General features: G+C 43.7%; 1 protein-coding gene across 12 annotated transcripts in view; it reads left to right on the top strand.

Annotated features, from left to right (window-relative positions):
- Window positions 1-14,469, top strand: part of LOC139381237 (neurexin-1a-like) — a 749,117-nt gene that overhangs the window by 68,827 nt on the left and 665,821 nt on the right. Inside the window, exon 3 of one of the 12 annotated variants that reach the window (XM_071124712.1) lies at window positions 6,796-6,813. The exons of the other annotated variants lie outside the window; for them this stretch is intronic. Coding sequence (XP_070980813.1) covers window positions 6,796-6,813 — 18 coding nt within the window. The remainder of the gene's footprint in view (window positions 1-6,795; window positions 6,814-14,469) is intronic. 12 annotated transcript variants of the gene reach the window in all.

Here is a 14,469-nt window from a genome sequence, read left to right as displayed (position 1 = left end):
ATCTGGATATGAATCTATCCTCCACTTACTGCATATCTGGATAGGAATCTACCCTCCATTTACTGTATACCTGGAGAGGAATCTATCCTCCACTTACTGTATACCTGCAAAGGAATCTATCCTCCACTTACTGTATTTCTAGATAGGAATCTATCATCCACTTACTGTATACCTGGAGAGGAATCTATCCTCCACTTACTGTATATCTAGATAGGAATCTATCCTCCACTTACTGTCGATCTGGATAGAATCTATCCTCCACTTACTGTATTTCGAGATAGGAATCTATCCTCCACTTACTGTATATCTACATAGGAATCTATCCTCCACTTACTGTCTATCTGGATAGGTATCTATCCTCCACTTACTGTATATCTGGATAGGAATCTATCCTCCACTTACTATATTTCTAGATAGGAATCTATCCTCCACTTACTGTCTATCTGGATAGGTATCTATCCTCCACTTACTGTATATCTGGATATGAATCTATCCTCCACTTACTGCATATCTGGATAGGAATCTACCCTCCATTTACTGTATACCTGGAGAGGAATCTATCCTCCACTTACTGTATACCTGCAAAGGAATCTATCCTCTACTTACTGTATTTCTAGATAGGAATCTATCCTCCACTTACTGTATACCTGGAGAGGAATCTATCCTCCACTTACTGTCAATCTGGATAGAATCTATCCTCCACTTACTGTATATCTAGATAGGAATCTATCCTCCACTTACTGTATTTCTAGATGAAGAGATGAATCTTCAGTAAAGACTTAAAGGTTGAGACCGAGTTTGCGTCTCTGACATGGGTAGGCAGACCGTTCCATAAAAATGGAGCTCTATAGGAGAAAGCCCTGCCTCCAGCTGTATGCTTAGAAATTATAGGGACAATTAGGAGGCCTACGTCTTGTGACCGTAGCGTACGTGTAGGTATGTACGGCAGGACCAAATCAGAGAGATAGGTAGGAGCAAGCCCATGTGATGCTTTGTAGGTTAGCAGTAAAACCTTGAAATCAGCCCTTGCTTTGACAGGAAGCCAGTGTAGGGAGGCTAGCACTGGAGTAATATGATACTTTTTGGGGGTTCTAATCAGGATTCTAGCAGCCGTATTTAGCACTAACTGAAGTTTAGTTTTTGGACAGAAAGTTTCTGATTTTTACAATGTTACATAGATGGAAAAAAGCTGTCCTTGAAATGGTCTTGATATCTTCTTCAAAAGAGAGATCAGGGTCCAGAGTAACGCCGAGGTCCTTCACAGTTTTATTTGAGACAGTAGGGCAGTAGGGCTGTTCACTGTGCCATGTGAGACAGACAGTAGGGCTGTTCACTGTGTCATGTGAGACAGACAGTAGGGCTGTTCACTGTGCCATGTTAGACAGACAGTAGGGCTGTTCACTGTGCCATGTGAGACAGACAGTAGGGCTGTTCACTGTGCCATGTGAGACAGGCAGTAGGGCTGTTCACTGTGCCATGTGAGACAGGCAGTAGGCCTGTTCACTGTGTCATGTGAGACAGACAGAGCAGAAAGAAGAAAGTAGTTAGTTAGTAGTTTCAAGGCAGCAAGTCATCTTTTAGGAATATTTTTGTTGCTCACTCTCCTCCTGCCTGTGCAATGCCGTAAATCAATTCAAACCTATACCTGTTGCCTTGGAAATCGAGGGCATCTCAAGGAGGTTTGTCCTACCATTCATTATTATTTCAAATTAATTTCGAACTTGAATTTAAATAGCCCAATTGTGTACACGGTTCTTTGGAAAGTAGTTAGACATTGATTTTGAGTTCTGTACCCCATTGAAACCATTTCCTCAGGTTTCAACAGGGTTTTGTAGAGGCCAAGGATGTGTTTGCAATGAGGCATGCAGGGAAATGGCAAGGCTCCCTGTGAGAAAATTGAATTGTCCATCTCCAATCGAGTCTCCCTGCCCTGAATATACACCTGGGTCAGCGGCAATTTGTCTCAAGAGGTATACACACACACACACTGTAGGCCTCCACCAAAAGTCATTACGCTGAAGACCAACATCTCCTGAGTGACAGAACCAGTCTTTAACTGGGAGACTTTCAACCCAGCCACGCATCTCCTCTCTCTGTTGCCAACTTGAGGAGACTGAGTGACAGAACCAGTCTTTAACTGGGAGACTTTCAACCCAGCCAAACATCTCCTCTCTCTGTTGCCAACTTGAGGAGACTGAGTGACAGAACCAGTCTTTAACTGGGAGACTTTCAACCCAGCCAAACATCTCCTCTCTCTGTTGCCAACTTGAGGAGACTGAGTGACAGAACCAGTCTTTAACTGGGAGACTTTCAACCCAGCCACGCATCTCCTCTCTCTTTTGCCAACTTGAGGAGACTGAGGGACAAAACCAGTCTTTTAAAGGGACCCTCATGTTCTTCCTCTCTATCTCCACGATTCATATTTTCATATGCTGTTGAAACTCACTCACTCACTCACTCACTCACTCACTCACTCACTCCCCTCTTGATGCAGAGCCCAACCTAGACAATTAAACATCTTAGTTGGGAAGTCCCCTATATAGGGAAATTTGACCGGTTCCCACTAACATTTTGTTCGACAAAGTGCTCTGTGTACGTCATATGCCTTATAACACCAGAAGGCTGTTTGCACTCCTTACCATTCTGTCAGAAGAGCTGACTTGAAGTGTCATGTTTCAGACCCCACATTTGCATAGGGAGTGAATTGTCACATTTTGTGGTAATCTGACCAATGGGATGACTGATAAATTGTGAAATCTGCTCGATGATTTCCTCCCATTTTAATTCGGGCTGTATCCCATAAATCCAAGTGAGGGACGGTTTCATACTCAGGGTATGGATATAGTACATGGTTATACTACAGTATGGATATAGTACATGGTTATACTACAGTATGGATATAGTACATGGTTATAGTACAGTATGGATATAGTACATGGTTATACTACAGTATGGATATGGTACATGGTTATACTACAGTATGGTCATATTACAGTATGATTATAGTCTAGTATGGTTATACTACAGTATGATTATAGTCTAGTATGGTTATTTTACAGTATGGTCATATTACAGTATGATTATAGTCTAGTATGGTTATACTACAGTATGATTATAGTCTAGTATTGTTATATTAAGTAAAGTATGTTTATTACAGTGTGGTTATATTACGGTTCGATTATAGTACAGCATGGTTATAATACAGTGTGGTTATATTACAGTATGGTTATAATACAGTATGGTTATACTACACTATGGTTATATTACAGTATGGTTATAATACAGTATGGTTATAATACACTGTGGTTATACTACACTATGGTTATAATACAGTATGGTTATAATACACTATGGTTATAATACAGTATGGTTATATTACAGTATGGTTATAATACACTATGGTTATATTACAGTATGGTTATAATACACTATGGTTATAATACAGTATGGTTATAATAGAGTATGGTTATAATACACTATGGTTATAATACACTGTGGTTATATTACAGTATGGTTATATTACACTATGGTTATAATACAGTATGGTTATATTACAGTATGGTTATACTACACTATGGTTATAATACAGTATGGTTATAATACAGTGTGGTTATATTACAGTATGGTTATACTACAGTATGGTTATAATACAGTGTGGTTATATTACAGTATGGTTATATTACAGTCTGGTTATACTACAGTATGGTTATAATACAGTGTGGTTATATTACAGTATGGTTATATTACAGTATGGTTATATTACAGTATGGTTATAATACACTATGGTTATATTACAGTATGGTTATATTACAGTATGGTTATAATACAGTATGGTTATGTTACAGTATGGTTATAATACAGTATGGTTATAATACAGTATGGTTATATTACAGTGTGGTTATAATACAGTATGGTTATATTACAGTATGGTTATATTACAGTATGGTTATAATACAGTATGGTTATAATACAGTATGGTTATATTACAGTGTGGTTATAATACAGTATGGTTATATTACAGTATGGTTATATTACAGTATGGTTATATTACAGTCTGGTTATACTACAGTATGGTTATAATACAGTATGGTTATATTACAGTATGGTTATAATACAGTATGGTTATATTACAGTATGGTTATAATACAGTATGGTTATATTACAGTATGGTTACATTACAGTATGGTTATAATACAGTATGGTTATATTACAGTGTGGTTATAATACAGTACGGTTATATTACAGTATGGTTATATTACAGTATGGTTATAACACAGTATGGTTATAATACAGTATGGTTATATTACAGTGTGGTTATAATACAGTACGGTTATATTACAGTATGGTTATATTACAGTATGGTTATATTACAGTATGGTTATAATACAGTATGGTTATAATACAGTATGGTTATATTACAGTATGGTTATGATATGGTATGGTTATAATACAGTATGGTTATAATACAGTATGGTTATATTACAGTGTGGTTATATTACAGTATGGTTATAATACAGTATGGTTATATTACAGTATGGTTATACTAAAGTATAGATATACTACTGTATGGTTAGAATACATTATGATTATAATACAGTATGATTATAATACGGTCTGGTTATATTACAGTATGGTTATAATACAGTATGGTAATGTTACAGTATGATTATAGTCTAGTATGGTTATATTAAGTACATTATGGTTATAATACAGTATGGTTATCATACAGTATGGTTATATTACAGTATGATTATAATACAGCGTGGTTATATTACAGTATGGTTATAATACAGTATGGTTATATTACAGTATGGTTATAATACAGCCTGATTATATTACAGTATGGTTATAATACAGTGAGATTACATTACAGTATGTTTATAATATGGTATGGTTATAATACAGTATGGTTATAATACAGTATGGTTATATTACAGTATGGTTATATTACAGTGTGGTTATAATACAGTATGGTTATATTACAGTGTGGTTATAATACAGTATGGTTATATTACAGTATGGTTATAATACAGTGAGATTACATTACAGTATGTTTATAATATGGTATGGTTATAATACAGTGTGGTTATATTACAGTATGGTTATATTACAGTATGGTTATAATACAGTATGGTTATAATACAGTATGGTTATATTACAGTATGATTACAATACAGCCTGGTTATATTACAGTATGGTTATCATACAGTATGGTTATAATACAGTATGGTTATATTACAGTATGGTTACATTGCAGTGTGGTTATAATACAGTATGGTTATATTAAGTACATTATGGTTATATTAAGTACATTATTGAAAGATTAGTGGAATCTGTGTGAGTAGCTGGACAGGTAGGATGACTGACAGTGAAGGTGAACAGGTGTCAGGTGACAGAGGAATGGATGAGACTGAGGCAGGAATTCCTTTAACCATAAAGTGGTATATTTACTGAGTAGTCTGTGGTGGATTCATGGACGCACAGACCTTCTGGATCAGATGGAGTTAAGGAAGAGAAAGCAGCGAGATCAGGCGATGGCAATTTCCTCCTTTTATGGAGTTGAGATCTGTCTGACATTTCCACCTGACCTAATTAGAGCGCCCCTGGCCCAGCTGAGTAAATGGCAATGAATTAAAGGAGTATTCCACCAACTCCATGGGCCTTTTCTACAGCCACCCCGGAAATTTGTTAAATTCCACACTCCTCAAAAAAGGCTCATTGCTCCCCGTCCTCTGTCATCTCAGGGAGAGGAATTAGTCGGGCAACTGGCCGGATACATGTCCGGTTCTTCACCTGGATCTCCACTGATCTAACACGACCATTGGTCCCAGGCATAGTCTTAGTTATACGGCCCACCGGCCAGGAGGCTCGAGGCAGCTGAGGGTCCACCATCATTACTACTTGGCCAGTTTCCAGGCTGGCCATTTCTCTCCGCCATTTCCCTCTGTGCTGTAGACTTGGTAGGTAATCCCGAATGAATCGGGCCCAAAAATGGTCAGCCAAGATTTGGCTGGGTCGCCACCGGCGTCTGCCTACGAGGTTGGTATCAGCATACATGGCTTGAGGAAGTGACGCATCTCGGCGCCCCATCAAGAGCATATTCGGTGTAACCGGATCGGGGTCAGCGATGTCTGCAGAGAGATATCCCAAGGGTTTGGAGTCAATGATAATTGGGTGGATAGCATCTGGGTCCAAAACCTCTGCTTGGCGCAGCCTCCCTCCGACTCTGATCACTCCAAGGATTGGATCATATTCTGGGGCAAGAGAGAGAAGACGGCTGTCCTTAGCCACTTCCCTACCGGCTTTCAGAGATTTTAACTCCTCAGGGAAGCTAACTGCTTGTGCTTGCTGGAGGAGTAGTGTCTCTGCCGCGAGGGAGGTAGGTATAGAAGCCACCCCATCTGAGGTCTGGTTTGTGGCGGTGATCAGATCCGGCAGTGTTTGGGATTGTGCTAGGTCAGGGAGAGCCGTTGTTGGTTCCGTAGAAATGCTGTAGCATTGGGCGGACCTCCTTAACTCATGAGCTTCATTTGGTTGCGGAGGGGCCGTACGCCTGGGGGCTGTCGGCCACTCGTTCTCTGTTTGGGACAAGCCTGCCTTCACAAGGTTATGAATCTCTCGGTTATGAACTTCTGCAAGCTCAGGATTCTTCACCAGGCGTCGCTCCGTTCCATGCAGTAGTGGGAGTACAGCCCGTGTCGTGGTTGCCAGAGGAGGATGGTTGGGCACCCGTAGCAGTGGGGTTGCATACCTGCAAACGCCATCCATTTCAGTGGTGGTGGTGCTCTTCTCCAGGAGGTCTAATGCATAGGAGTCATGTTTCGAGCGAGTGACCTCCTGTAGCTTCCTGTTGGAGAATGTGTCCATCTTCCAGAGCATCTCAACATTCCGAAGGAGGTTAGTGGCTGCATATGGATTGCTTCTGGTGAAGAGGACTTGCTGTGACTGTACAGCTTGGGTGGAGAGAAGTATATGGGATGGACCTTGCACAGCCCAACCCAAGGATGTATGGACAGCAATGGGCCCTCCTTCTGGTCCAGCTCGTATAGGCTCAGTCGGGGTGACGAGATGTGGGTGGTCTGACCCAATCAGGACAAGTGGCGCTACTCTGGCCAGGTTAGGAAGAGGCAATCCTCGTAGATGAGGATATTGTTTCTGTAGAACACTTACCGGGCAGGAGTGCTCTGCGAGATTCAAGCCACCTGCCGTGAAGGCATTGGTGACGTTATAGGCCACGTCCCTGTTTCCTGAAGGTGAAATGCTAAATGTTACAGCAGAGCCTTTCATTTGGATAACATCATGTCGCAACGTTCTGAGATTAAGGGTCTCGGGGGTCCCCTCCAGGTTAAGCTGATGGGTGGCCGCCGTGAGAATGATTGTTCTTTCTGACCCATCATCTAGAACAGCGAATGTATCAATGGTTCTCCCTTCACTTTTCAGAGTGACCTTGACCACCTTCAACATGACCCTTGGAGACCGGTTCTGCTGGTCGAGGTACAGCTCCTTTGCAGCTCCTACCATGAGCATACTCTGCTCCTTCTGTGCTTGGGGAATTAGATCATGCAACACGGTGAGATGGATTTCTTTACAGCGGTTGCAGGGTTTCCTCAATGTGCAGGGTTCCGCCTTATGGCTACGGGCACACTTGTAGCATCGCTCGCCTGAAGTGATCCAGGCCTTCAATTGAGTTTGAGTGAGCTTTTTTACCCTGGGGCATGAGCCAAGGAAGTGCCCCTTACTATTGCAATATGGGCAGTAAGGCTGGAATTTGATGTTCTTGCTCTTGAGAGGGGTCTTCTTCCCGGGTTCCTCCCGGGCCTCACTATTTAAGTACATGGTAGTGGGATTTGGCCTTTTCTGTCCCTCCTGGTGTTCAAATTCCTTCCTTCCCCCGGTGGCTATGGCTGAGATTGTGGCCTGGTGAGCGATGCTCTTCGCCTTTGCCTTCACCTCCAAACATGCGGCCAGGTCTCTAAGAGCATAGGTGCTTCTCGAGCCCTCTTTCAGGATGCCCTTATTCAAACAATGTTCAATGAAACTGTCTCTGAGGTACACTGGAAGTTTGCTAAGAAGCCTGTCCACGTGGGAGCCACATTTCAGCTCGTTCCCGTCTTCTCCTTCAACGGATTGGAGCATCGAGGTCAGGGATTGGACAGCCAGGGATAATTCTTGGAAGGCAGCATGGTCTCCCATTTTAATTGGAGACGTGTTCAGGATGTTGTTTAGTTCATTCTGGACTAGCTGACGTGGCTCACCATATCTCGCCTTCAGGGCCTGGAGAGCTGCAGTGTACGGTGTTGCGGAGTGCATAAAGGATTGGGCCAGCCTGTATGCACTGGGAAACCGCAATTGATCCATTAGTACTTGGTATTTGTAGCGTTCTGACAGATGACTGTGAATACCCAGTAGGCTCTCCAATGCCATTTCCAAAAGGACAAATTCACTCTCCTTTCCATTTTCAAAGTATGGCAGTTTGGGTCTGGGAATTCCATAGGCTGAGGCTACTAGAAGTTTCATAATGTTGGCTCCCTCTTCTGGTTGCGTGAAGGATAAACCCGGGACTTCTGATGAGCCCACTGTGGCCTCATTGGGCCGGTCCCCTACTGTCCCAGACCCACCATTTGTGGCAGCCGGAATTGGGCGAGAGCCCTCCGACCTGTTTGAGGACTGGCCTGGCCGTGGACAAAAGGAACGATTTGCCTTGGTTGGTAATTGGCGGAAAGGCGAAGGAGTGATGCTTTGTCCAGATGGAGGAATGCTAACTTGTGTCACTGGCATAGAGGGCGTTGGCGGATGGGCCTGTCTCCCGTGCTCCGTGTTGGCTGTTGACCCCGGAGCCTCCGGGGACTGTGTGCCATGCTGTACCAGAGGGGCAGATTGGGAAAGAAAGGCAGACAGTTCAGGTCCATGTGGAGGTGTGGTCAGGTCAACTCCCTGTTCGTTCCTCTCCAGGAAGGATGAGACCATCCGTGCCTCCTCCAATTCCCTTCTGGCTTGACGGTGCCGTCGCTGCTGTGCCAGGTCCTTGGCAATGAATTCCCGTTCCTGTAGAGCTCTACGGGTCTGCACATCCAGTTGGTGACATCGTTCATCAGCCTGTCGTTCCTCCTCAATCTGACGCTCAATTTCTTCCAAAGCTAATAGTTTCATCCTCTCTTGTAGGACAGCGGTCTGTGAATCGCTGAGGGCTAGTGAATGGCGGCTGCCATGGCCACTTCCAAAGGGGTATCCACTGGTCGAACTCCCACTCCGTCTAGAGTGCTTCGACGATTTCCCATTAGTTAAGGAGTGAGTGGAGCCTGCCTCAGGAAGCTGGTCGACCTGTGCGGTGGGAGTTACCTCCTCCATAGGTTCTTTATGTAGACCACTTTCCTGCTCCAAAGCAGTTTCCAGTCCTTGGCCCAGAGGGGATGGTTGATGGCTGAAACGTATAGTTGATCCATCAACACTTTGAGCTCTGGTGGGCTTGCCCTTTGATGTCGGAAACTTGACCACATAATCCTTAAGATAACCAGGTGCTTGCCTGGTTCTTCTGGTGCTGCTGGTGATTGAGGATGAAGCCTTTGTTGCTTTAGGCTTAGCTCCTGGATATTTCCTTTGTTCCAAGACCTTTCCCTCAGCTGCTCTCTCCTCCTCTCTTCTTCCTTCCAGTGGAGACAATTCTTCCCTCTCCGCCTCCATTTCCTTTTCACCTGTCTTTGGTTCAGTCATCATCCGGCTCGAAGGACCATTGAAAGATTAGTGGAATCTGTGTGAGTAGCTGGACAGGTAGGATGACTGACAGTGAAGGTGAACAGGTGGTCACGTGTCAGGTGACAGAGGAATGGATGAGACTGAGGCAGGAATTCCTTTAACCATAAAGTGGTATATTTACTGAGTAGTCTGTGGTGGATTCATGGACGCACAGAACTTCTGGATCAGATGGAGTTAAGGAAGAGAAAGCAGCGAGATCAGGCGATGGCAATTTCCTCCTTTTATGGAGTTGAGATCTGTCTGACATTTCCACCTGACCTAATTAGAGCGCCCCTGGCCCAGCTGAGTAAATGGCAATGAATTAAAGGAGTATTCCACCAACTCCATGGGCCTTTTCTACAATTATGGTTATATTAAGTACAGTATGGTTATATTACAGTGTGGTTATAATACAGTGTGGTTATATTAAGTACAGTATGGTTATATTAAGTACAGTATGGTTATATTAGGTGCAGTATGGATATATTAAGTGCAGTATGGTTATATTACAGTATGGTTATAGTACAGTATGGTTATTCAGGACATGTAGGTAGAGTTATTAAAGTTACTATTCATAGATAATAACAGAGAGTAGCAGCAGCGTTCCAGAGAAGGGGTGGGGGGGCAATGCAAATAGTCTGGGTAGCCATTTGATTAGCTGTTCAGGAGTCTTATGGCTTGGCAGTAGAAGCTATTTAGGAGCCTCTTGGACCTAGACTTGGTGCTCCAGGACCGCTTGCCATGCAGTAGCCGAGAGAGCAGTCTACGACTAGGGTGGCCAGAGTCTTTGACAATTTTTAGGGCCTTCCTCTGACACCGCCTGGTATAGAGATCCTGGATGGCAGGAAGCTTGGCCCCGGTGATGTACTTGGCCGTACGCACTACCCTCTGTTAGATGCCGAGCAGTTGCCATACCAGGCAGTGATGCAACCCGATGCTCTCGATGCTGCAGCTGTAAATCTTTTGAGGATCTGAGGACCCATGCCAAGTCTTTTCAGTCTCCTGAGGGGGAATGTGTTTTGGCGTGCCCTCTTCACGAATATATTGGTGTTCTTGGACCATGTTAGTTTGTTGGTGATGTGGACACCAAGGATCTTGAAGCTCTCAACCTGCTCCACTACAGCCCCGTCGATGAAAATGGGGGCGTGCTCTGTCCTACTTTTCCTGTAGTCCACAATCATCTCCTTTGTGTTGATCACATTGAGGGAGAAGTTGTTGTCCTTGCACCACATGGTCAGGTCTCTGACCTCCTGTATCATTTTTGTCGGTGGTCAGGACTACCACTGTTCTGTCATCAGCTAATTTAATGATGGTGTTGGAGTCGTGACTGGCCGTGCAGTCATGAGTGAACAGGGAGTACAGGAGGGGATTGAGCACTCACTCCTGAGGGCCCCCGTGTTGAGGATCAGCGTGGCGGATGTGTTGTTACCTACCCTTACCACCTGGGGGCAGCTCGTCTGCTTGTCCAGGATCCAGTTGCAGAGGGGCATGTTTAGTTCCTGGGTCCTTAGCTTAGTGATTAGCTTTGAGGGCACTATGGTGATGAATGCTGAGCTGTAGTCAATGAATAGCATTTTCACAAAGGTGTTCCTTTTGTCCAGGTGTGAAAGGGCAGTGTGGAGTGCAATAGAGATTGCATCATCTGTGGATCTGTTGGTGTGGTATGCAAATTGGAGTGGGTCTAGGGTTTCCTGGATAATGGTGTTGATTTGAGCCATGTCTTGCCTTTCAAAGCATGTCTTGGCCACAGACGTGATTGCTACGGGTCGGTAGTCATTTAGGTAGGTTACCTTAGTGTTCTTGGGCACAGGGACTATGGTGGTCTGCTTGAACCATGTTGGCATTACAGACTCGGACATGGAGAGGTTGAAAATGTCAGTGAAGACACTTGACAGTTGTTCAGTGCATGCTCGGAGTACACGTCCTGGTAATCCGTCTGGCCCTGCGGCCTTGTGAATGTTGAGGTCTTACTCACATCGGCTGTGGAGAGTGTGATCACACAGTCGTTCAAAACAGCTGATGCTGTCTTGCATGTTTCGGTGTTACTTGCCTCGAAGCGAATATAGAAGTTATATAGCTCGTCTGGTAGGCTCGTGTCACTGGGCAGCTCTCGACTCTGCTTCCCTTTGTAGTCTGTAATAGTTTGCAAGCCCTGCCACATCCAACGAGCGTTGAAGCCGGTGTAGTACAATACAATCTTAATTCTGTGTTGACGCTTTGCCTGTTTGATGGTTCGTCGGAGGGCATAGCTGGATTTCTAATAAGCTTCCAGGTTAGAGTCCCGCTCCTTGAATGTGCCAACTCTACCCATTAGCTCCGTGTGATTGTTGCTTGTAATCCATGGCTTCGGTTTGGGGTATGTACGTACAGTCACTGTTGGGACGACGTCCTCGATGGACTTATTGATAAAGCCAGTGACTGAGCCAGTGTACTCCTCAATTTCATCGGAAGAATCCCAGAACATATTCCAGTCTGTGCTAGCAAATCAGTCCTGTAGTTTAGCATTTACTTCAACAGACCACATTTTTATTGACTGTGTCACTGGTGCTTCCTGCTTTATTTTTTGCTTGTAAGCAGGAATCATGTGGATAGAATTATGGTCAGATTTGCCAAATGGAGGGCGAGGGAGAGATTTGTATGCGTCTCTGTGTGTGGAGTGTAGGTGGTCCAGAGTTGTTTTCCTTCTGGTTGCACATTTAACATGCTGATAGAAATCAGGTAAAACTGATTTAATTTGCACAGCATTAAAGTCCACGGTTACTAGGAGCGACGCAGCGTTTTCCTGTTTGCTTATGGGGGTATACAGCTCATTGAGTGCAGTTTTTGTGCCAACATCGGTCTTCCGTGGTAAGTAGACAGCTGAGAGAAATACAGATGAAAATTCTCTAGGTAGATAGTGTGGTCTCCAGCTTATGATGAGATACTCTACCTCAGGCGAGCATTACCTCGAGACTTCCTTAGATATCGTGCACCAGCTGTTGTTCACAAAACTGCATAGGCCCCTGCCCCGTGTCTTACAAGAGGCTGCTGTTCTGTCCTGCCGATAGAGTGTATAATCCGCCAGCTGTATGTTCTTAATGTCATCGTTCAGCCATGACTCTTTGAAACATAAGATATTTGAGTTTTTAATTTCCTATTGGTAGTATAAACGTGCATTCAGTTTTTCCCATTTATTTTCCAACGATTGAACATTTGCTAGCAGGACGGAAGGTCAGATTAGCCACTCGTCTCCTGATCCTCATAAGGCACCCTGATCTCTTCCGTGAAATCTGCATTTTCTTCTCCAGCAAATAACGGTGACCTGGGCCTGGTCGGGTATTATATCCCTCCCGTCCGACTCATTGAAGAAGATCTTTTCGTCCAGTTTGAGGTGAGCAATAGCAGTTCTGATGTCAAGAAGCTCTTTTTGATCATACGAGATGGTAGCAGCAACATGATGTACTAAACAAGTTACGAACAACGCAAAAAAACTAACAAAATAGCATGGTTTGTTAAGAGCCGATGAGACGGCACCCTTCCCCTCCATCCGTCTGTCTGTCGGTCGGTTGGCAAGTTTGCATAATATAGACTGCACAAAAATAGAGATGGAACATGTAAAGAGTTGGTCCCATGTATCATGAGATTTAATAAAAGATCCCAGAAATGTTCCATTTGCACTATTTTATTTTATTTCACCTTTATTTAACCAGGGAAGTTCTTATTTACAACTGCGACCTGGCCAAGATAAAGCAAAGCAGTGCGACAAAAACAACAACACAGAGTTGCATAAACAAACACACAGTCAATAACACAATATAAAAGAAAAATAGAAAAATCTCTGTACAGTGTGTGCAAATGTAGAAGAGTAGGGAGGTAGGCAATAAATAGGCCATAGAGGCAAAAATAATTACAATTTAGCCATTAACACTGGAGTGATAGATGTGCAGATGATGATGTGCAAGTAGAGATACTGGGGTGCAAAAGAGCAAGAGGGTAAGTAATAATATGGGGATGAGGTAGTTGGGTGTGCTATTTACAGATTGGCTGTGTATAGGTACAGTGATTGGTAAGCTGCTCTGACAGCTGATGCTTAAAGTTAGAGAGGGATGGCAGACAGCGTGTATGACGTTGTGTGGGTGAGCTGTTTGCTGATTGTGAAGAGAGTCACGCATGTTGATGGTGGGGTTATTGTATGGGCATGCATAAGCTATGGACAACAAACACAATTGCATTTTATTTTTGGGCAATTTGAATGCACGGCTATACTGTGACAATAACCTGAGGCCCGTTGTCGTGCTATTCATCCGCCGCCATCACCTCATGTTTCAACAGAATGATGCGCGGCCTCATGTTGCAAGGATCTGTACACAATTCCTGGAAGCTTAAAATGTCCCAGTTCTTCCATGGCCTGCATACTCACCAGACATGCCACCCATTGAGCATGTGTGGGAGACTCTGGATTGCCGTGTACGACATCGTGTTCCAGTTCCCGGCAATATCCAGCAACTTCACGTAGCAATTGAAGAGGAGTGGGACAACATTCCACAGGCCACCATCAACATCTTAATCAATTCTATGAGAAGGAAATGTGTCACGCTGCATGAGGCAGATGGCGATCACACCAGATACTGACTGGTTTTCTGATCCACTCCCCTACCATTTCTTAAAGGTATCTGTGACCAACAGATGCATATCTGTATTCTCCGTTATGTGAAATCCATAGATTAGGGCCTAATTAATTCATTTCAATTGGCTTAT

Source organism: Oncorhynchus clarkii, chromosome 23, assembly GCF_045791955.1.
Source record: "Oncorhynchus clarkii lewisi isolate Uvic-CL-2024 chromosome 23, UVic_Ocla_1.0, whole genome shotgun sequence".
Taxonomy (NCBI): Eukaryota; Metazoa; Chordata; class Actinopteri; order Salmoniformes; family Salmonidae; genus Oncorhynchus; species Oncorhynchus clarkii.
The sequence above is the reverse complement of the archived record's forward strand: the minus strand, read 5'-3'. Positions and strand labels throughout refer to the sequence as shown.